The sequence below is a fragment of the Dermacentor silvarum genome, chromosome 1 (assembly GCF_013339745.2).
Source record: "Dermacentor silvarum isolate Dsil-2018 chromosome 1, BIME_Dsil_1.4, whole genome shotgun sequence".
Lineage (NCBI taxonomy): Eukaryota > Metazoa > Arthropoda > Arachnida > Ixodida > Ixodidae > Dermacentor > Dermacentor silvarum.
In genome coordinates this window covers 433,389,074-433,411,912 of record NC_051154.1, presented here as the reverse complement: position 1 = coordinate 433,411,912, position 22,839 = coordinate 433,389,074, and the positions used below count along the sequence as shown (strand labels likewise).

Below are 22,839 nucleotides of genomic sequence, written 5' to 3'. Positions count from 1 at the left end.
AGCTTAGATGACAAAGTTGTTGAACCCAAGTTGAGGAGCACTGACAATTATTCGTTGGTTGTCCTTGTATCAGTCTACAAGGCAGAGAGTGCTGTAAACGTTGCACAGCCGTGCTACACTAACTCCTTTTCACTTTATCAAACCCTGAAAACTCAGGGCTTCATCACCTTACTCAAGGCAAAACTTGGAATGAAAGAGAGGGCTTGAAACCAGAGTATTCAAATGCACATTTCACTTTCACCTTGATCGGATATGATCAACGTAAATGATTACACTTCAAGGGAAAGCAGGCGATAACTAAAAAGAACTGCAGGCAAACGTGAAGGACAGCAGTCAGAATTCAAACCGTCTAGGAAGAAGAGTGGAAGCGAGAGGACAGCCCCCTCTCTTGCCGATTTCAATGAGGCATTCAATGCAGATAACCTCAGCGATAAGCCAGTCCCGATTTTAACAGCAGCGAGCAGGTGAAAGGATCGCAGCAAAAAGATAATGTCTCCTTGTGCTGAATAATAGCTTTGAAGGTTTTTGAATTGATCTGGCTACATGGAGAAACTGTTTACAACATTACTGAGAACAAGAAACCCAAAGGCCTGGAAGGTGATCACAGTAAACAGGACACAGTATAAATGGCAACCTAACTGCTAAACGACTACAAAGTTCTATTGACAGAACAAGAAAATAAAGTGAGAACAAGTGGCTTAGGGTTGTGTCAACATACTACGAACGAAATGGCTGCTAGATGGCAGGCCATGTTTGAGCAATAGGCTCCAGCTCACGAAGCTAGAGAAACCCAAGCCAGGCTTCATGAGAATGCACCATGTAGGCAACTGGTCTCCCAATTTCAAACTGCTACACGCTATACAGCTACAAGTACTATGTCTGGAGGGAGGACGTGAAAACAAAAGCGGGCAAAAAATATTGCACCACTTATAACACCCAAAATGCTGATTAACACAATGAACACCAAAAAGGCCTGCACACATCCCAGTCACTGAATCACCTTAGTGATTCACTTTATCTACAACAGAGGACTCACACACACAAGAACACATTAAGATACATGAGAGGCAGCAATACAACCTGCAAATGTTTTTGAGAACTTTCCGTGCCTAACAAATCCAGCTTTTTTCATAGTTTTGTAGCAAGTTTCATGCCAAGACATGTTGTGGAGTGACGTGGTGTGGTGTACGAAGCACTCGCCTGAGTAAGGAAGACGACAATACGGGTCCAATTGTGGAACCATTTGCCAGAATATGGTGAATGGTTTTGCAATGTAGTGTCGGCACATGAATTAACAAAACGAACCTCCCTGTATCACATGAATAACCTTACCAAAGCTATGCATGCTTAACCACAAATTAATAATCAATCAACTGAACTCTTGCGGAAAAATTGAGCACTTGCAAATCTCCTCCACAGCTATTCCTTTGAATGAAACTGCAAAATCAACTTGCAAATCTACCATCCCCATTAACAACCGAATCTTGGGCCTTTGCAACACTGTTGTACATGGACCACACTGTACCAGCAAAGGTAACAGGCATGGGTGAAAGAAAAGAATAACAGTGCGAGTGCTGAACTTTCAATGCTGAAAGTCTAGTATGCATGTCATCCTCCTCTTTCGTCCCCATCTATTTCCACCAGTACCATGTATATTCTCAACAAGTACAAGATAGGCCAGCTTGCTGCCTGTACTAAACGAAGCTTATAAGTAACAAATAAGCTTGATTGAATGATTGACTGATCGGTGCATCGACTGAGTTTACCAATCTCAGAGCAGAGGGCTCCGGAGCAACCGCGACCGCATTTAAAAGTGCTCTTTCATGTGCAACCAAAACTCAGCACACAAGTGTTTCTGATTCCCAACCACCATGGCTGGGAATCAAAAGTAGGAACCTTGCGCTCTGAGGCAAAAGAACTTCACAGCCACTTAGCCATTGTGGTAGGTGACAAACTGCTTACTCTATTGACAGCAGAGGAAGAAATTAAATTGTGGGGTTTAACATTCCGAAACAGCACAGTGGGTTATGGACGCTGTAATCGAGGGTTCCGGATTAACTTTGACCACCTGAGGTTCTTTAATGTGCAGCCATGGTACTGCACACAAGAGTTTTTAGATTTCACTTCCGGCCTCAATGTGGCCACTGAGGCCGGAAATAAAATCCACGACCTTGCACTAACTAGTATAGCCAATGCTGCTACCAGTGGTGGGTAACGGAGGAAAAATACCCACCAGGAAACAACATGGGATGCAAGACAAGTGGCAATGTAACCTGCGAATCTTTTAAACGGCTTCACGTGAAATCAAAGGATCTGGCAACAATTTGTGATGCCATTTAATTTCTTATTAATATTAAATGCACTGCATCTGAAAATGAAAATTCAAAATCTTCCTCCTCCTATTTTTTGCACTCTTTCTGTTCTTTACATCCTGTCTCAACTAGCCCAACAACAAACTATATCCCTAGTAAGCTTTTCCTGTAAAAAGAAATGACCCCGAGTCTATCGGAACGCTGTGAAGCCTGGAATGTCATGCAATTAGCATTATTGCTGCTCTGATTTCAGCAAGAAAACCAAGAGAGGAAAATATGGCCTCCATCTGTGATTTTCTCGACTCTATGGCAAATGAATTCTCTAGACATTCGCAAGGTCTAGGAGCTTTTCATGATGTTCATGTTAAAGCGAAGCTATGTCTCACTGATTTGTCCATGAGGGCCACAAACGAACTGCAGGCAAGCCAACTTACACAATGGAACTATCTGCGCATCTGCGCACACAGTAGCACAACGGCTGCGCATCCGCGCAGACAATAGAACAACGACGCACGACATACGTATCGTAGAACACTACACTTTACATTCGCAGTTGTACCGATAAGAACAATGGGAACTGCAACACCACGAACTGTATATATATCTGCATTGCATTACGCACGTCACGCATTGCATTCCCGTCCGTCACCATGGGTAGGCCACAGGTGCAGCGCACAGCAGAAGAGGCTGCCGTACGCAAACGTAAGCGTGATCATGCCCATAAGGCCAATCCCGTGTATCGGCAACGGCAGAGCCTCTGACCGTCTTACCACAGCGATCACAAGGCAACAAAGTAGAACCTCGTTCATAAGTTTTCAAAAAATATGCGAAAAATAAACGTACGATCCGGGAAAACGTGCGATCCGAATCCATTAAAAATTGAAGCTGACAAGCCCGTATTGAGGTGCAAGGGCAGAAAACATTTATTTCTTGCAAAACATAGTTAGTCGAATCTCATTAATTCGAACACGCTTAATTCGAACTGACGCTGTGGTCCTGTCAAAGTTATGTGTATTCCAATGGGCGAAAACGCTCGGTAATTCGAACACGAAAGCATTTGCGACAGTTAATTCGAACATAAACACGCACCGACAATGCTCTCAGCAGCATACCAAATCACGTGGCGGCGCCTCCGACCGGCACTGCTCCACACCTCCATAAAGCAAAAGCTTTGGAGAGACCCCTCAACGCCGCGTGGAGAAATAAAAACGAAAAAAATACTGGGGCGAAAATTTCCTCTCTCAATTGGCAAGGTCGCCATTTCCGAGTCGTGCCACAACACGCGTGTACATGCCGACGTCTCAGCCAACGCTGCGGCTGCGATGCAGAGGGAAGCAACGCGGAGGCCCAGTCTGGCCAACGAAACTGCCCACGCCGGCCAACGCTCGCTTCAATGGCAGAAGACGAAACTTCGGGGAGCAGGCTAAGCTGACACCGGGCCGGCGGGAGCGTTGGCGTCGGCACGGCAGCGGGCGCACACGGAGACAGTCGAAGGTGAGGGAGTTGAGGGAGGGCAATGGGAGCCACCGAAGCGACGGGGTTGCCGAGGCCAAATGCGCTTCACTGCCGCCCTCCTCCCTCACCTTCGACAGTCTCTGCGCGCGCGTCGCCGTGCCGGCGCTGCCCACACCCTGAAGTTTCGTTCACTGCCGTTATCGGGATGCGAGAGAGAGAGGTTGTGGTTGTGAAGAGGAAGAGGCGCTATCAGGATGTGAGCGTTGGCTGGCGTGGGCAGTTTCGTGGCCCTCGCTCGCTATGTGCTTGCGCGTCGCGACATTTCACGACTCGCACCGTTCGTACGTAGCGCTATGGTGCACAAATACGTCAATTCGAACTTCTTTTAATTCGAAAAAATTTTCTGGCCCCTTCGAGTTCAAATTATCGAGATTCGACTGTATTTTCTGCTGGGGCGTCTCACCCTTGGACAAGAACAACTCCTTTTGCACACATTGCAGACCCTTGTCCGCATTTTCATTGTCTTTCGTGCGAAAGAAGCTTTGTAGGGCTTCCAGGCCAGCAAGGGCTTCGGTGAAAGTAGCCGGTGGGCGCAAGCCTTCGTTCTCGCTGCCGTCTTCAGGCGCCTCGTCCGCCACCACCTTCGCTACGATCTCGGTGAGACGTAGTGCTTTTTGCCGCTTAGTAGTGTGGGGGTCTTCCCCAACCCGTAGCGCATATAATCGCTGCTACGTAGGGTTCGGGTGAATAAGGCAACAAGCGAGTCAACTCAACAACGTTTGTTGCTGTGGGCAATAAAACACACTTGCAGAGGGAAGTCCGCTCTGAATAATAAGTAATAAAATAGGGTTGCCTCGTCGCGTGTGGTAGTCACGCAAACGAGGTCACTCACGGGTTGCAGCGGGTATGGGCAGGTAGGTGTAGCGAGGTCAGAGAGTCCCGGGGGTCTCTCGGTCGCGCTCTTTTATACCTTTTTACCTTTTCGCGAGGGGAATGTCCTTCTCGCCCGCCGGATACTTTCCCTCTTCCCGTGCGGGCGCGCGCGTCACGAGAGGCGAGCGAGAACTGGGAGAGGGCAAAGTGCATCTCTCCCGTGTCCGCCCGGCTTCCGCTGCGCGTGCTGCGCGCGCACGAGATGTCCGCCTGGCTCCCGCCGAGTGCACTCCGTGCACAAGTGACGGCGAGCGCCCGCGGGAGAAGGTGGCAGCGCGTGCTCCCCACATCCTCCCCCCCTTAAGGCCCCCGTACGTTGAGGCTGGCACCTAGGGACGTCCGTTTGCCCGAGTACCCGCCGAGGTTGGCGACCGAGGAAGCGTCGGGCTGGTGGTGATGTAGCCCTCAGCTGGCGCACACTTGATGCCGACTCGGAGGCGGCTGGTCAGCTGCACTGCTCGGGCTTGCGAGGCGGGATCATTGTCGGGGCTCGAAGGTGGCTCTCAGTGCCGCGCCCCAGGTGTCGGCTGCGCTGGAGCTTGCCGGCCGCCGGCTAGCGGTTCGTGCGGCTGCAAGGCCGGCGTAGCGCCGTCAGTGCTGCAAGGGCGTCAGTTGTTCCAGCGCGTACTGCAGGCAATTCGCACGGCTGTATGTCGTCTTGCTCTGTTCCTGGAAATTGTTATTAGCAAACTGCACGGAGCGGCACTGTGATCAGCAGCATAGTTGGCCGTATCCGGGAACACCGTCGACGAAGGGAATGTTCGCAAGCATCATCACCAATTCGAGTCGCAGCACCAGATAATTACCGCACTGGCCCTCACAGCAGTCTTTGGTCAAACCGCACCCCGCATACCCACGCGTTGAACTTTCACGCCACATTCCTGTCGTGGCCTGTGAGAGTACTTGGAGCGACGACTCGTCGTCCATACTCGGCGCTCCGTGGTCACTAGACGTTCGCTTCCCCGGCAAGTACTACCACGGTGCCAGCCCGGCGCGGCTGTATGCTCACGCGGTATGCAACATCACCCGGACTTACGAATGTTCCTCGCAGTCGTCGGGTTACGCAACTAGCAGTCAGATTACTTTCGCCTGCTACGCAAATTGTAGCGCGGCTGCGGGCTCGCCGTTCGGTTCTGACTGCTTTCTCTCACCGATCGCGGTTGAGGGAGGGCCTGATCGTCATCCCACTGCTCATCACGCGGCACGTAGCGTTTCAGGTCGCATACATGTACCGGTCCGCCGATCAGCTTTCCTTTCTTGTTCTCGAGCCGGTAAACAAGCGAGGAAACCTTCTCTCGCACTTGATACGGCCCGGTCCACCTTGGCGCCAGCGAGGCCGCAAACTGTTTGGTAGCATTGCTGAGAACGTGCTGGCGTCAAAGCACCAGATCGCCCACTTCGTAGTGGATGTTCCGATGCAAGCGGTCGTACTGCTCCTTCTGTTGTGCACTAGCAGTGCGAAGATTACAGCGTGCTTTATGTAAATCTTCCGTCATCTTGGCACGTAGATGCGTCACGTATTCAGCTCGTGCTGACGGCGCGACTGGCATTCAGCTGCGATCCACGAGAGCCCTATCCATCGGATTCGGCAGCTCTCTCCCCAGGTTGAGAGAAGAAGGGGCATACCCAGTCGAGCGGTTCACTGTCGATCGCAATGCAAACCCGATCTCTGGAAGGTAGGTATCCCAGTCCTTATGCCTTTCAGAGAACGCGACAAGCATGTGCTTGATGTTGCGATTGACTCGTTCAGTGGGGTTCGACTGAGCATGGTAGGTTGTCGTTTTCTTATGCTTAATGCCAAGTGCAGCGCATGAGTCAACGAACACCTTTGCAGTGAAGTAGGACGCACTGTCCGTTATCAACTGCTCCGGAAAACCAAACCTGGTGAAAACCTCCATCAACTTATCCATGATCACCTGTGCCGTCTGTTTTCGTAGGGGGAAAAGTTCTACCCATTCACTGAAGTGATCCGTGACCACCAGCAAGAATTTGTTCCTGCTCGGTGTTGTGGGATACGGTCCCATGACGTCACATGCCGCGATTTGCCAGGGAGTCTGGCTGTCGATAGGCTGCATGAAGCCGGGCGGTCGTCCGCCTCGGGGCTTCACACTTTGGCACACATGACACGAGCAGGCGTAGCGAATCACGTCCCGTTTCATGCCAGGCCAGGTAGCGAAGCGACACAACTTAACGTAAGTCTTAGGGCCGCTTGCGTGCCCAGCGATGCACGAGTCATGAAAGTAGCGTAGCAGTGCTCCTCTCAACGCGCGCGGTATCACCACCTTAAACGCCTCACTTGTGTCGTTCTCGGTGGGAATATACCTCAGCAAGACGCCGTCGGAATTCAGCAGATAGGAATCCAGTGCGCTCACAGCATTACCAGCTGTTCCTGAGCGCTCCGCACTGACAGCAATACCAGCTGCCTCCATGTGCGCGGCGGCCGCGCCGCCCGGCTCCCGGAGCCCGTCGAGCACTTTTCGACAAAACGGATCCTTCTGCTGAGCCTCGAACAGCTCCTTTCTGCTGAAGACAACTCCTGCGGCACCGACAACACCTACGTGGTTCACGCTCTCGCCCAGGATCGACGGTTGTTCCACGTCCCTTACTCGGGCTTCGGCCAGGGTTTCTCCCTCGCCTCAGACTGGCGCTCGCGAAAGTGCGTCAGCTGCGGCATTGCTTTTTCCTTTGCGGTAGCGCACGTTAAAGTTGTAACGCTGCAGCAGCAGTGCCCAATGCGCCAGGCGGCCACTCAGCTCGCTCAAGCGCCTCAACCAAGTGAGAGCCATGTGGTCAGTCTCAATCGTGAATGCCACTGCGTCGACATAATAGTCGAACTTTCGCAGAGCGAAAACTATCGCGAGACACTCCTTCTCTGTCACCGAGTAGTTCCTTTCCACCGGCGTCAACGAACGGCTCCCGAACGCAACCGGTCGGAGAATGCCTGCGTGCTCCTGAAGTAAAATTGCCCCTAGCCCAAGGTCGCTTGCGTCTATTTGAATCACAAACTCCCTGTTCAAGTCGGGCAGCTGCAACTCTGCTGTGTCAGCGAGCACCTTTGTGAGGCCGCGCAGTGCCGCCTCCTGCTCTTGACCCCAAGTCCAACGCTCGTCTCTCTTCAAGAGCTTCGTTAAAGGCACTTGCACTGCCGCGCAGTCTGGAATGAATTGGCAATAAAAGTTCACCAATCCCAGAAAGCGTCTCAGTTCGCCGATATCTTTCGGCGACGGGTAGCTCAGTATAGCCTCGAGCTTATCCTCAATCGGCAGAATGCGGCCGTTGTCCAGCGTGCATCCAAACAGCGTTATTCTGTTCGCAGCTATCTGAGCTTTACTCGGGTTCAGCGTGATACCCGCGGACCTCAGCCTGTCTAGGACGTCTCTCAAGTGGCGCAAGTGCTCGTCGAATGTTTTCGAATAAACCACTATGTCGTCGAGATATGCGAGAGCATGTTGCCACTTCGCATCTCCTAGAACTCGGTCCATCAACCTCTGATAAGTAGCGGGAGCTCCGACTAAGCCAAAAGACATTCTTTTGAACTGAAAGAGCCCCCTGTGACAAGTGAAAGCCGTTTTCTCTTTGTCACGCTTGTCCATTTCGACCTGAAAATATCCACGACTAGCATCGAGCGTCGTAAAGTACTTCGCCCCGCCTAGGTTAGATACAAAAGAGGAAATGGAGGGCAGAGGGTACGCATCCTTCTTGCTAACCTCATTCAGCCTACGGTAGTCTACACAAAGGCGATAAGTATTGTCCTTCTTCGGGACTAGAACTACCGGGAAGCCCCATGGGCTGTTCGACCTTTCCACAACGCCTGTGTCGATGAGTTCGTCTAAGGCGCTGTCAAGTGCTTTCCATTTAGTCAAGCTTATCGGCCGAGGATTACATTTCCACGGCGCAGCGTCACCCGTGTTTATCCTGTGCCTGACTATCGTAGTCCAGCCCGGACGGTCCGTGAAAATCGCGTCGTATTCGTACAACAGTGATGACAGCCGTGGCCTTTCTCTCTCCGGCAGGCTGTTGACCTCTGACAAAAGTGGGTGCGCTGCCCCTTGCAACACCACGGCATAATGTTGTGCCACCGTCTCTCCGTTGCTTTCATTGCCTTCACCGATTACGGTTTGCTCGCTCGGCTGTGGCTGGGTGTGGCCCGTTCGCGCCGCGCCCGGAGACTGGCGTGTCTCCGCAGGCACGAGCGCTTGTGCGAAACGCTTCAAAGCAGCCATTCCGTTCTCTCGGTAACCTCCGCTGGCGATGTCTACAGTGATGCTACTGTGGACTTATGATTTGGAGCAATTTTTGGAGCATCAGAAATTTCATTTTGGAGCACTTTGGAGCAGGCAATTTGGCATTTTGGAGCAGCTTGGAGTAGCTGATTTTTCACCATCCTGAAGTATTTCGAAAAAGCCAGTTGCAATTTACATTCAATTGCCTGAATAATTCTTATGTTCTCACGAGAAGCTTCGTAAACATTTCCATCTATTGCAGATCTTGTGGAGAAAAAAATGCACTTATGTGCATGCGACACACACAGACACAAATTGATATCATTTCGTATATTGCTAGTTTTCCCAGATGTCATCGGTAATATCCAGAATCAGAAATGATGGACACATTGGCGGCACGCAGTTATTATAACCACGTCATGCTGTGCTTCAAACAAGCTACTGGCTGCGTTTCCGGATCCGCCGTGGTTGCTCAGTGGCTATGGTGTTGGGCTGCTGAGCACAAGGTCGCGGGATCGAATCCCGGCCACGGCGGCCGCATTTCGATGGGGGCGAAATGCGAAAACACCCGTGTACTTAGATTTAGGTGCACGTTAAAGAACCCCAGGTGGTCCAAATTTCCGGAGTCCCCCACTACGGCGTGCCTCATAATCAGAACTGGTTTTGGCACGTAAAACCCCATAATTTTTTTTTTGGCTGCGTTTCCGGAGTAGATAACGTCCGCCGATGAATCGCCAATTAACCTTGAAGCCGCGAGCCTCGGCAGAAACCGCACTTTCCCGTCGAGCCGCCTTGCAAGGCAGACGCCGCGTCGGCGCCGTGCGTGGCACTGCTAAAGTCACTAGAACCTGGAACTTTGAAAGTACCGCAACCGCCGGAGCGAGCGCAGGCAACACTGCGCGCAAAAGACGAGCAGCTCTTCCTCGGGTTTTCTAGGCTTGCTACAGTGAAGAACAGCACGATGGCTGCCGCAGTGGGCCCTGTGAAATCCACAAACAAAACCGCATTTCGTTTAGCTAGATACGATGTAAATTACAAGTACAGTAGCCGACGGATTTTTCGGACTCCAAAAATTCGGACTTGTTGGATATTCCGGACTTCATAGATGTACCGGCAGGATTCCCATAGAGCTAATGCATTTTCGCGAGCGATTTTTCGGACGAATCTAGGAGCCAATGTTCGATTTTCCGGACTAAATCGCTCACTCCGAGCCACGCTACCCGATCTTGGAGGCCGCCATGTTGGATTTTCCGCTGGCTTGGCTTCCAGTGCCCCCCTGTATAGCCTTCAAGATCAGTAGACGCACGCTATCCCCTCGTCTCCGAGGCCATGCCCGCTCTTGCTTGGCCGACAAAACGTTCTAAAAAGCTGCACTTGTTTTTATTTTATTTTTTCCTTTTTTTTCGGTCCGTACGCTGTGTGCGGGTGAAAGCTTGCGAGGGTCAGCCAGCAACCGCAATTTATTATCACGCACGCGAGAGGAAGGCGGCCGGAGGCGCGGGGAGAAGGAAGGCGGCAGAGACGGTGGGGAGTTGCATTCTGCTCTTGCGGCTGCCGACGGAGCTGCCGCGCAGGCACCGTATCTTGAAAGCGATCTGCTATGTGGCCGAAGTGTGCGCCCGCGATCTGCGATGGGTACAAAGGGCGCGCGCTGAGTGCCACTAGCTTCGTATGCGCCGTTTTTATTGCGATAGCAATTATATGGACACTTCAACCGGATTTCTGCCGTCGCCGTGAGGTTCCCTATAGATAAAATCTTCGCCGCGCGCCATATGCCCGAGCGGAAGCGTGCGGGGACGCGCGCTGTCACGGAGAGCGAACGCACTCAATCTCCCACGCGCAAGCAAGGAAGCGGGAATCCAGCGCCTGAAGGAGCGGGGGGGGGGGGGGGGGGGCGCACTTCTACGCTGCCAACAACCGCGCTCGTCTCTTCGCCCGCGCCGTCTCTTATCTCCCCACGGCTCTGACCTTTATGCGCCGTGCATTCGCCGCTCAGTTTCCGTTGAAGCGATAGACCGCACGTACCTTCGCCGCTGCGGCGTTTGCGCTTGCTGCCAGCGTTTTGACAGTCGTTGTCTGCGGTCATTCAGTGTGATCTATTCATGTTTGTTTGTACGCGCTCACACCACGCTTGTTCATTCAGTTAGTAATAGTCGGGCCACATTTTCCAACGCACGCTACACATGCAATGCTGCCCGGATCGGCAGTGCAGCGCTACAGGTGTGTCTCTTTGCACGCGCTGCCCACGGGAAGCGCTTCTCATCAACACCACCGTTTCACACGCGCCTTCTCGTGGTCATCGAGTCTCTCTTGATGTCGGTCTACTTACGCCGCAGCACACCTGCTTACTTAATCAGCTCATGTTTACTACAATTCATATTTCTACCAAAGCCGCTCACCTTACTTCGTATGACATTGCTGTGCTGCTATCGCATTCATTGCTTCGCCCTTAGGGCGAAACTGTGACATTTTTTTTTTTTCGACTTTCGCGTTGAAGCGAGAGAATAGACAGCGCGCAGGTCAATATGTCCGCGGTCATCAAGCGAGATGTGTTCATGTAACCTGTGCGCGCGTGACACCGTGCTTATTTAGTTAGTAAGCGCATATTTACAACTTTATACGGCCGATAAAACTAACATCCTTACTTTGTATCGCTGTCTATTAATTGGCTATCGCAATCGATGCTCCGCCTTTTGGGCGAAAGTGCGACATTTTTCTTAAGCCGCTCTAAACCGCATAATTTTTTTCTCTTGGGGGGGGGGGGGGCGAGTTTTTCGGACTGTTCTCGGTTTTTCGGACTGCTCGATTTTTGAGTCCCCGCGAAGTCCGGAAAATCGGTCGGCTACTGCACTCGGAAAGTGAAGCATTCAACTGTGTGCCACCCGTTGTAAATGCAAAGCGATCCCGATGCTCGTGTGTCACACAAGATTTTTTTTTTTGGATGACTAGGTATCAAGCGCTACCACAAAATCGTTTATATGCGTGGTTATCGCTTTCTAACATGGCTACTGATTTAACCGCGCACAAAATGTTTCATACAGATCTATTTCTACGAAAAGAAAGGGTCCATGACTGCACTACAAGAAAAGGGATGCTAAAACAGAATTAACCAGGTCATGTTCGTGTTGTTTTAAACAACACACCGAGAGAATCTATATTTTAATTTTCAACATTGACAGGTCGATCGATCTTTATTGCAGTGGTTTTCTCACTACACTTTGTTATTTTAGACACAGCCGCCCGTATTCCGTCGCTCTTCGAGCCACATTTTGCTCGGTTCTGCATATTTCTGAGCATCTCCTCGCTTTGTTTACTCAAGGCAAACCGCAGTCTTCAAAGCAAGTGCGCGAAGAAACTTTTCCATCACATTATGGCATTTAGGGAGTTCGATGAAATACCGCAAGGAGCTTCTCAGCTTTGCGATATCAACAAGTTCACCAAGTGGGAGTGAAATTGTCACTCTTTATCTGGTGCAGCCAGAGATAGCACGGCGCTTGCTGTCGCTCTTTCCGCTTAACTGGTATCGCGAAAAGCGTTTTCCCGGACTCCCGGCGGTTGCTGCACCCGAACGTGCAGCACCCGGGCATTTCCTTTCGTTTTGTTTTAAGTCTACGAAAGTTACATATACACTAAATTATACAAAATGCAAAATCTGACCTCGTTGATGACTCGTAAGCGCGGCGTGTGCGAGCGATGTCCGTCTGCTTATCTCCTCCGGCGCGGCTTAGATCCGCCATCTATAGTGGAAAGTGATCACCTGACGGCAATTGACCAATCGGCGGCGCGGCAGCTAATTAGAGAAAATGGCTGCGGTACTTTCCAGGTTCCAGTGACCTTAATTGGGACGTACGCGCTAGAGCTTTCTCGTCTCCTGTTTGCAGCTACGGTTGCAACTAAGGCTCGCCCTATCGTCACGTTGAACGTTTTAATTCCGCGGTGGTGCAATTGGTGATAGACGTCAAATCCGAGACTGTTTGGCGCAGTTAGGCGCAATTTTCGTAGATTGTATCAGGATGGCGCAGTAAATCCCAAATGGCGCACTTTGGCGCAGTTGGCGCAGGAGTGGAATCACTGTGTCTATCAAAATACCTGACTTGGCGAGAAAGTCTCGACCTAAAATAACAGGCACTGACAGACCGGGAAGATGTACGAGGCGTTGTCGCCTGACGCGTCTCTCCCAACGAATAACTAGCCTAGCTGCACCACTCGATTGTGCTGTGCTGGAAGCAAGGCGGAAAGTGGTGTCACTATCTCTTAAGCGGATATTGTTCTCGCGGAGATGATGTAACACTTCGTCACCAAATAAAGAAGCACTTGCCCCAGTATCCAATAATGCGGCAAACTTCTTTCGGGCTATCGTTAGCTCGATGAACGGCGCCTGCGAGTCCGCGACATCTCCTAAGCGACAAGTCAAAGGCGCAAGTAAATCGAAATCACCAGTTGTGTTCGAGATTGCCGCCCGGGACCCAAGCTGGATCACCGGCGGCCTCGCCCGTTTCCCGAACCACGTACTCGACCTCGGCTCGGCGTGCTTGCGCAGTCACGGGCGATGTGCCCCAGTCCGCTGCACTGGTAGCAACGGCCACCGATGCCTCGGTGGCGTGGGCGCCCGTCGCTCCAATCCAGCGGGCCGTAGCTTCCATGCTCGGCGGTCGGCATGTGCTGCTCCTCCGTTCTCGCATTAGTCGTAAGTTCCTGCCGCGGCGAACTGCGTGCCGCGTTATGCTGTGCTGTTTTCAGCGCGTAGGCGTACAGGTCCAAGGCGCGGTCTGATAATTCCCAACCACGCTGGACCTGTTCGTCGGCGAACGATGCCGACGCATCGACCCTAGGGGAATGTAAAGCGATCCCGCCGCCGTTCCACGCGCAGCGAGGCTCGAGTGACAGCGCGGCGTGTAGAGGCGGACGGTATGCTCGTGCCGCGAGGATGTCCCCTTGGATGCGCTTTGCTTCGGCGGCGAGCTCGTCTAGGTCTTTGAACCTACATCCCCTGAAGTAGGCCGTGAAAGTCGGGTGCGCTTGCCGTGTGACGCGCTCGACTTTCTCGGCGTCATTGGCGAGAGGGCTCGCGAGACGATAAGGTTCGTCCATCGCTCGAACATACTCCAGCAGGGACTCGTCCGGATGATGGGTATATAACTCCAACTCTCTCCTAAAACGCCACTCGTAGTTGGCCGGAAGAAATTCCTCGCGGAAGTTCGTGCGGAACTCTTCTACCGTGCGGGCTCGGTGTCCGGCCAGTCGGAACCAACGAGCCGCCTGCTCAGTCAGTGAAGCAGGGAGCACGCGCGCGAGAAGTTCGGCGTCTGAAAGCCCTGTTGCTTGCTGATAATACTGCAGATGGTCGAGGTACTCGTTTGCACTAGTGCGATCGTGGTACCCACTATAGGTAGGCATGTCTACTATGATTCGTGGTTGCTCGCTCTGCAGCGGGGCCTGCATTGTGTTTTGCAGGGCGCCGGCCAAGCTCTGCAAGACTTGCAGCGCATTCTGCAGCATTATTTCGCTCGACGGTATACTACCACCCGAAGGTTCAGACACCTCCGCAGCTTGCGTCGAACTATTTAGAGGCGTATGTGCCTCTGTGTCCACGGGACGAAGCGGCGAGGCGCACGGTGTGTTACGCCTACTTTCAGGCCTAAACCCTGCCAACGTGGCATTTCTGCGATCCTGACTGTTCCGCGTGAAACACTCAAAATCAAAGCTACCGGTTTGTTCGGAAGCTGCCACCGCGTTAGCACTAGGTCTCTGATTATCTGCCGCTACATCCGACATCATGAACAAATCTGGAAAATCAGACAAGCCCATCGCCATTGTTTGCTGTAACTTCAGTAGTCCCAGCTCCAAAAAACAGAAAAAGACTCGCCATGTTGCCGAATTCGAACCACGTTGGTAGCGCCAAATGTGGGGGTCTTGCCCAACCCGTAGCGCATATAATCACTGCTACGTAGGGTTCGGGCGAATAAGGCAACAAGCGAGTCAACTGAACAACGTTTATTGCTGTGGGCAATAAAACACACTTGCAGAGGGAAGTCCGCTCTGTATAATAAGTAATAAAATAGGGTTGCCTCGTCGCGTGTGGTAGTCACGCAAACGAGGTCACTCACGGGTTGCAGCGGGTATATCCGTATGGGAAGGTAGGTGTAGCGAGGTCAGAGAGTCCCGGGGGTCTCTCGGTCGCGCTCTTTTATACCTTTTTACCTTTTCGCGAGGGGAATGTCCTCCTCGCCCGCCGGATACTTTCCCTCTTCCCGCGCGGGTGCGCGCGTCGCGAGAGGTGAGCGAGAACCGGGAGAGGGCAAAGTGCATCTCTCCCGTGTCCGCCCGGCTCCCGCTGCGCGCGCACGAGATGTCCGCCTAGCTCCCGCCAAGTGCGCTCCGTGCACAAGCGACGGCGAGCGCCCGCGGGAGAAGGTGGCAGCGTGTGCTCCCCGCAGTATTTCGCGATGAAGCGAGGGGCGAGGTAGCACAAAGGTCAATTCGCTCGCCGCTGCTGTCATGCTTTGTCACCTCGGGCGAACGAGCAATGCAGAGAAGTCGCGGCGGGAGGGGGGGGGGGGAATTGATCACTGCAGAGAAGCCTTGCGGCGGCAGTCTGCCACTTAGCGCTTCACAAGCACATGAGAACAGGCTTTTTTCACACCTGAATGATAATTTTTCGCTGCAGAACGTATCATACAACCGCAGTTTGCTGCAATGCTGAACGTTGCTGTCAAATAATCGTATTTTCCGGGAACGTATTAACCGGAACGTATTAACACATTCCTCTATGGGGTTATGTTTATTTTTCGCGATTGCGAACACATGAGCCGGGTAATTGTATTAAGCGGAACGTATCAGCGAAGTTCTACTGTACTGTGCAAGTGTAGAGTCATCCGTGAAAGTGTGTGTGCGTGTAATCAACGGCTACATGATCTAAAATAAGGGCTATGCAACTTAACGAAATGTGTCTTCATTCAAGTTCAACGTTGAAAAATACAATCCTAAACAAGCAATCAAATCACATATGCATCGCATCGGGTGGCTCAGCATTTCTTGGGTTCTTTGCGTGGTCGTTGGCTTTGGACTGATTCAGTTTGCATGGGAGAAGGCTTCGCATTCAACCATCTTTCTTTAAGAAAGGGGCTTTGATTTTTTTCTTGTGCCACAACACAGAACTGGCAAACAGGACCAAGCACGACCACCGACTGAAGTTTATTTCAGACAAACATGCATTTATACCTTAGCATATTGGCACACATGGAACGGGGATTACTTACTATGACAATACAACAGAACGACAGCAAGCATTCATCCAAGATTACAGTGTGTGGTTAAAAAAGCTCATCTCACTCATATACAATGAGATGGATGGCTCACTGATACAGTTGGTGCCCTTCACTTAAATGAAATATGCCTCAAGTAAATCATGCGCTACAATGTACTGACAAGAGCTTGTCCTATCTTTTCACTTTTTGGCAGTTATCTTGTGTTATAGAACAAACAGGATTGCCAGATTAATGCATCAACTAGTCCTACAAGAAGCATTCTAGAGTTTCTCATGAAAGGAAAACAATTTATTCATTTTCTCTCATGGACAAGGAGAAATTTTGCATCAACTACAAAGCTTGTTTTTCGTGGAACCACATAGGTTTTCCTTTGGAGCGTTCAGCTACAAGCAGGTGTATGACAAATTTTCCTTCCTAAAAACACCAACAGAGTTCCAAAGGTTTAATCTACCAGTCTAGCTGTGTGTCAAGTGTTAATCTTTAGTTTCTCTTTAAGTTAAACACTGCTACGAGTCCAAATCTGTAAGCCATTCTTGTGAAAGAGTCATTTCTTTATGTACAGTACAGTGCACTGTAAAGGAAACACAAGCGCGAGGAATGTGTGAACAACCCTCTTTAGCAAGCCTGGAAGTTTTCGGCTTTGCAGCAGAAGATACTAGGCCAGTGTGCACTGGTTCCCCTCTGAGTACCTGCCGGGTGCACTGACACAGTTGCTTTCCCACGTACCTATGCACAGGTGTGCCCCCAGGGTTAGAAACACATGATCATGTGTTGCCTTCCACACTTGACCACAATGTACCACTACAGCAAGCTGCACCTGCAGTGTTCTAGAAAGACACTCTTGCCTAATGTACAACTGCAGCGGAAAACGATTAGCGCAAGTGACCGACCACCCAATCAGATAAAGTGCAGCACGCGACGATGTTGTTCCCTAGCACGCCGAAAACGTGAGTGCCAAGCATCCCATCTTTGAAACATGAATCATGTGGCACTTTAGACAGCACAGTGCACGGGAACAAGAGCGCCGCATACCGCAATTTCGTTGCTCCAGTCATCGGCCACTTGTGCTAATCTTTTTCCACTGCAGCTGTACCAACACAGGTCATGAGACAGACAGCTGGGCTGGTTGCACCTTGAAGAATGAAAGCACCAAACACATGCAGGACAGATTTATAAAAGACACAAGAGGCGCGGCAGTGGCTAGCACTGTGCTTGTATGTCTTGCCTAGCACCGTCCCACACGCTTTTAACATTCCCCTTCTTCAAAATACTAGTTTGTGTGCATCCTTCCTGAAGAAGAGCGCTAAGCAAACAATGGACAACTTTCTTTTTCAAGGGAGTTGTTCCTTGAGGGAAAGAAAAAAACTAAAGAATAATGCCAATTCAGCTATGGAGCTCAAGTGTAGATCATGGTTGTTTAGAAATCTTTTTCCAGGGTCTAACTATGTGGCGCTGAGCAATGAAGTTGAACATCACAAGACATCACAGGTGCAATTTGAGAGATGCAGTAATGGAGGGCTCTGGGTTATTTGGACCAACCTGCATTCAGTCATCAGTACCAAATGCTCGGTACACAAGCATTTTCGTATTCCACCCCATCAAAATGAGGTTGCCAAGGTCGAGAATCGAACCTGCGAGATCAGGTGAAGTAGCAGAACACCATGACCACTGAGTGAGGATGGTGGGTTGAGTAGAACCCTTCACTGCAGAATACAGGCATTACAATTTCCCAATCAAAGATTTTCCTTTTGGCTGCAACATAATATCCCTATCATTTGGTTTTTAACCTCTGTATGTGACTTCATGCTTTTTATGTGTATGAGATCATGTGCTGAGATCATTGTATGTGTATGAGATCATGTGTATGAGATCATTGCCTGCATTTCTTTATCGAGCATGCTGTGACCTTCCTTAATGTTATGATGTTCAGTGCTGAAGGAATCACGCAAGTTTTAAAAAAATGTTTTAATAAAAAATGCAGGAGTAAGAGCCGCTGGCATTAGATATTTACGGACCACGAGATCTCAGAAAGCGCTGAATATCTCTGCAGCTTAGTATTCAGATTTTCTGCCTGTACTAGTACCGATATGCAAACAACGTAGTGTTGTACCATTTTACTGGCTGCGGTTGCAAAATGCTTGGAAATTCAAAATTTTTTTGGATCCCATGGTCCTTCAACTTTTGACACCAACTTTACAGTCCTGCTTTTCTTGTCCACTGCCGACCCAGATAACTTTTCCACACACATTAGGCAATTCAGAATCCTGCCCATACCTTCAGCTCATCCCGAATCTCATCAGGAAACTTGGTACCCCAGATACTTTCGCCTCCTTTTCCTGTACCTGAAAAGAAAAAAGAAAGGTTGGACAATGTCAGCCATCAACCACCACCACCATGTCTTCTACTACAGTCAATTTCTCTTAATTCAACATCTTAATTCAGCCACATTCCAAAGTACCAAAAGGCGTCTACAGTCTTAAAACTTTCCTCCTCAAAGTTTCACTTAATTTGAAGCGATTCCATTACCTCATTGAGGTAGAAAAGTCAACTGTACCAGATAGCCAATGAAGCCACTACACAAATTTGCCCTGGCTGAAAGCCACAAGTAACTCATTAAAAGTTTACACACACAGGTGGTTTTGAAAACTCGCACTAGGAACAAATGAAACTCAAGAAACTTAGTTGAAAACAAATCTTCACTGGGAGGGTTGGTGCAGTTCGCTTAGTATTTTTACGACACACCAGAGTTGCAACAAATGAAGGAAGAGCACACATATGCACCGCTGCCCAGTTGCTTATCAAAATGTGAGTGAACGTCATATTAATGTAATTCTTTTCTATTCACACACACTGCAAACATGTGGTGCTGTGCAGCTGTCGTTTAATCCTTTCTTTTAAGCATTCTGGAAGTTTTCTGGTGCAAAGGTCCTAGCTAAAGATGTCAACCAAAGTAGCACATGAACACATGGAAGCTTCTCACATTAAAGAAGGAAAGGGCAAGCTCATATCAGTCAGAATGCTCCGACACTAAATTATTTCGATGAAATAAAGTTACTCACAGCTCATGCTTCAAAGAAATAAATTTATTTCAATTATAGGGTATCACATGCCAAAACCTTGACCCGATTCTAAAGCACGCTGTAATGGGGAAGGAGTCCGGATCAATTTTTGACCACCTGGGGTCCTGTAAATTGCCCTTAACGCATGGTAAACGAGTGTTCTTGCATTTTGCCCCCATGATCAAACCCGCCGGGATCAAACCCGCGACGCTGTGCTCAGCCACGCAACACCATTACTGAGCTACAGCATCGAGTCAAAGAAAGAAAGAAAGGTTAACCACAGGCTTGGCTGATCGTGTTTGTGCGCACATCAAATTGTACAAAATGTGACAATTACTGAACCTTTCACTTAGCATGGCTTGCCACACAGCATATTCCAGTCATCCCATAAATGTGAGCAGGCCTACCTTGTGCCGAAACAGGAGTAGGACCTCGTGAAACTGATTGCCCGTGAGTAAGTGCATATAGTTTTCAGACTAGTCTGTGTCGGCATCCCGGCTCCTCTAAGCAGCCGCTCTCATGTAGCCTTTGTCACTAGAAACAACACCCTTCACCCTGCTGTCAACCGATGGGAAGTATGCTTCACACCTGCTATATGTGCGTAACAAGGACGTGGGAAGCATTATTTCCACCTGCAGGACTGTGTCGTAATCGTAAGGAAACTTTGAAAAAGAAAATTATAGCATTGGTATGCTCTGTTGCCGCAAAATATTTATCTACAGCACTTCCCACACTTTGAGCCCATTTCAGCGATGCTGTCTGCTTGATCATTTCACGTGAAATGCGGCTTCAGAAGGTGTGTAAAAGCTCTGAAACAATTTTCTTAGCAATGGAAAAGCACATCACTTATTTGGAATTTTCTGCGAGGATGTTTTGTTATGAGCATATTCCAGGGCCTTGCAGCATGAGTGTAGGAGAGAAGTGGACGTGGTACATTTGCCAGAGCAGCGCTGTGCCACTTGGTGCAGACCCTTGCTTCAGGAAGAGTGACAGAAAGTGAATGGCTTTTAAGATTTTTGTTTTTCTTACTTTCTGAGCCACAGAGAGGCATTCTAATTGTTCTGTAGTTTCTGAAGTAATATGACAAACTTTTTTTTTCTTCAGTGCACACTTACTGGGCAGCAGGAAAAATACTTCCCACCAGAGTACTTCCATATATGAAAACCTTATATTTTTGCAGAACATTCGCAAACATGTCTTATGGAAAAAGACCACCAAAATATACCCCCGAGCAGCTCACGAAAAATTACCTCGAGAAAGGGTTAAAATGAAAGGAAAACAGAGATAACGCCGACCAAAAAAAGAAAAGGTTTAAAAAACTTCAAGACGTTTCGGCTTCCATACGGAAGCCTTGGTCGGCATTTTCCATTTTCCTTTCATTATGCCTCCTTCTGACCAGACGAATTATTGTCGAAACTATCGATTTCAGAAAGGATTAAAGGCTGAAATAAACTAAGGAATGAAATGGAAACATTGTGATCCACCTGAGGGTAGCACAAGGTTGCTAGGGAAGCTATGTCCACCTGGTGGATTCCCATAGAACAGAGGAAGTTAACTTTGCTAACAGTGAATGCAATAACCACACATCCAAGTTCCCATGAGCTACAGTGTGACTTCTGTACTCCATCTCACGAGCTCGGTACAGCTCAACGAAAGCTATGGGTCACTTCGGCCAATTGGGAAAGAGAAACTGCAGCATGTCTCATGGAAACAAGAAAGGCTCATCCATTGTTTGCCACTAATCCTCCCAACACTTCTAAATTAGCATCAGCTGCTTAACCCTTTCAAGCAGTCTTTTATTTTTTTATTTTTCTTGTAAGAAAATTTAATATTATTGGACAAAATGGTGCGAGAGACAAAGAACTGTTCGATGAAGAGGATAATATTATTTGATAGCAACTATGAAGAGTTGAGGTGCTCAGTAAGCGTAGCCACAATGCTGGAATGGGTTGCTGAGGTCCCTGTGGCACATTACAAAACGGTCATTATGTTTTCTCAAACAGGCAGCAACCTTGGAACTTATGCCCACTTATTATGCTCCTAGTGATCCTGCTTGTATTTAAGAATCTTCAAAACAACCTTGATAATCAGGTGCCTGACAGGCTGCAAGGCCGCTGTCAAACTAGCAGAAAGCATTAACACAGGTGTCAGGACAGAGCTAGATGGCGACTGCTGTCTGGAATCAAGAACAGTAAGACCGAGAAATGGTGCAGGTTGATAACTAGGTGGGGCAACTACCACAGGACAGATAAAAGAAAGAATGGTTAACTCTGGTAGCCGCTGTGCTTCAAGGAGTAAAGTGCCACACCGCACATGACCCCATTCTGCTGCCTGTTGTGACTGCCTGTCTAGATCTGTATCATGAAGCCGTCAGTCAGAGGTCAAGCATGATGAGGCCTCTGAGATTGCACACACATTCCCAAGCTACACAGTGGTTATAGCCCCAACGCTGTCTAACAAGAAGCAACAGAGAAGAGTCCTCTTATTGGCGAGCACTGGTATTGAAGGCCATACAGTGCATAAGCCTAGCTTCATTGGTCTGCCATGTGGCAATGTGCCCATTGGATCTTGCCGGGAGGGCAGAGCATGCAACAGAGAGAGACAGTGTTTCCAGGATGCTCCAAAGTGAATTTGCAAACTGACAGTAACCTCGAAACGTTAACTTATACTCCAATCCTTCCGCTACACGAGCATCTTGCAGCCAACAAAGGATGAAACCATCTTCTATCTATGAGACATGCGGCAATTTCTTTTTCTTCATTGGCTGAAGCTAAAATTGATGGAAGCGGCAAGTTGAAATTCAGTTGATGAAGATTAACTCCTCGAAATTTGCACTGTAATCTGGGCATTGGCCGTGGATACAGTGAAGGCACTATTATTATTGAATCACATGTTTAGACACTTCTTCACACTGCTCATGTTTAACTGATTTTATTTGTAAGCAACAATGGTCAGGTTGCTGTAGTAAAATAAACATTGTGTTGGCTGGCAACACTGACGTCTGCAAGACCTCTTATTCAGTAGTTAGAAGCCAAGAGGAGAGAGCAGAATTACTTCCCAAAATCCACCATGTACATATCCAAAAAGTTATGCCTTTTGCACTATTACAATCCACAAAAAAAAAAAAAAATAACCAGAGCTGCCAGACATTATAAGTGCATCTACAAAGCTTGATTAAAATAACTTCTTTCAGAGTCACTTGGACTAACTCAACGTATGTAGTTGCAAGCAACACTGGCACATTCAAGTAATTCATCACACACACTGTGAAACACTAGCAGCAATAGCAAAAAGAAAATGACTTGTTACAAAACAAATCAACCCACCGTTTTAGTACTACTTGGGATGTGTTAAGTTCAACGACCTTAACGTGTGCCTTTTATTTAGTTGCATGAGATGCATAGGGATACATTGCAGAAAAGTTTTCGTGTGTGTTCCGGCTCCAGAAGTGCGCACACTATAGGCTAGCAAGATAGGTTGTTTCGAGACAATAGCAGACAACACCGAGCCGATGGTCGTTTACCCCATGTGCAAGGTGTTTCGAACCGACGAACGCGACACACTTCACTTGCCGGTCATTACTGTTGTC

The 22,839-nt window shown here is 49.2% G+C and overlaps 1 protein-coding gene across 2 annotated transcripts in view; it reads right to left on the bottom strand.

Annotated features, from left to right (window-relative positions):
• LOC119437702 (peptidyl-prolyl cis-trans isomerase-like 3) overlaps positions 1-22,839 on the bottom strand; it is a 57,048-nt gene that overhangs the window by 26,061 nt on the left and 8,148 nt on the right. For both annotated transcript variants that reach the window (XM_037704687.2, XM_049660781.1), the window contains one exon: positions 18,466-18,533. In XM_037704687.2, coding sequence (XP_037560615.1) covers positions 18,466-18,533 — 68 coding nt within the window. The remainder of the gene's footprint in view (positions 1-18,465; positions 18,534-22,839) is intronic.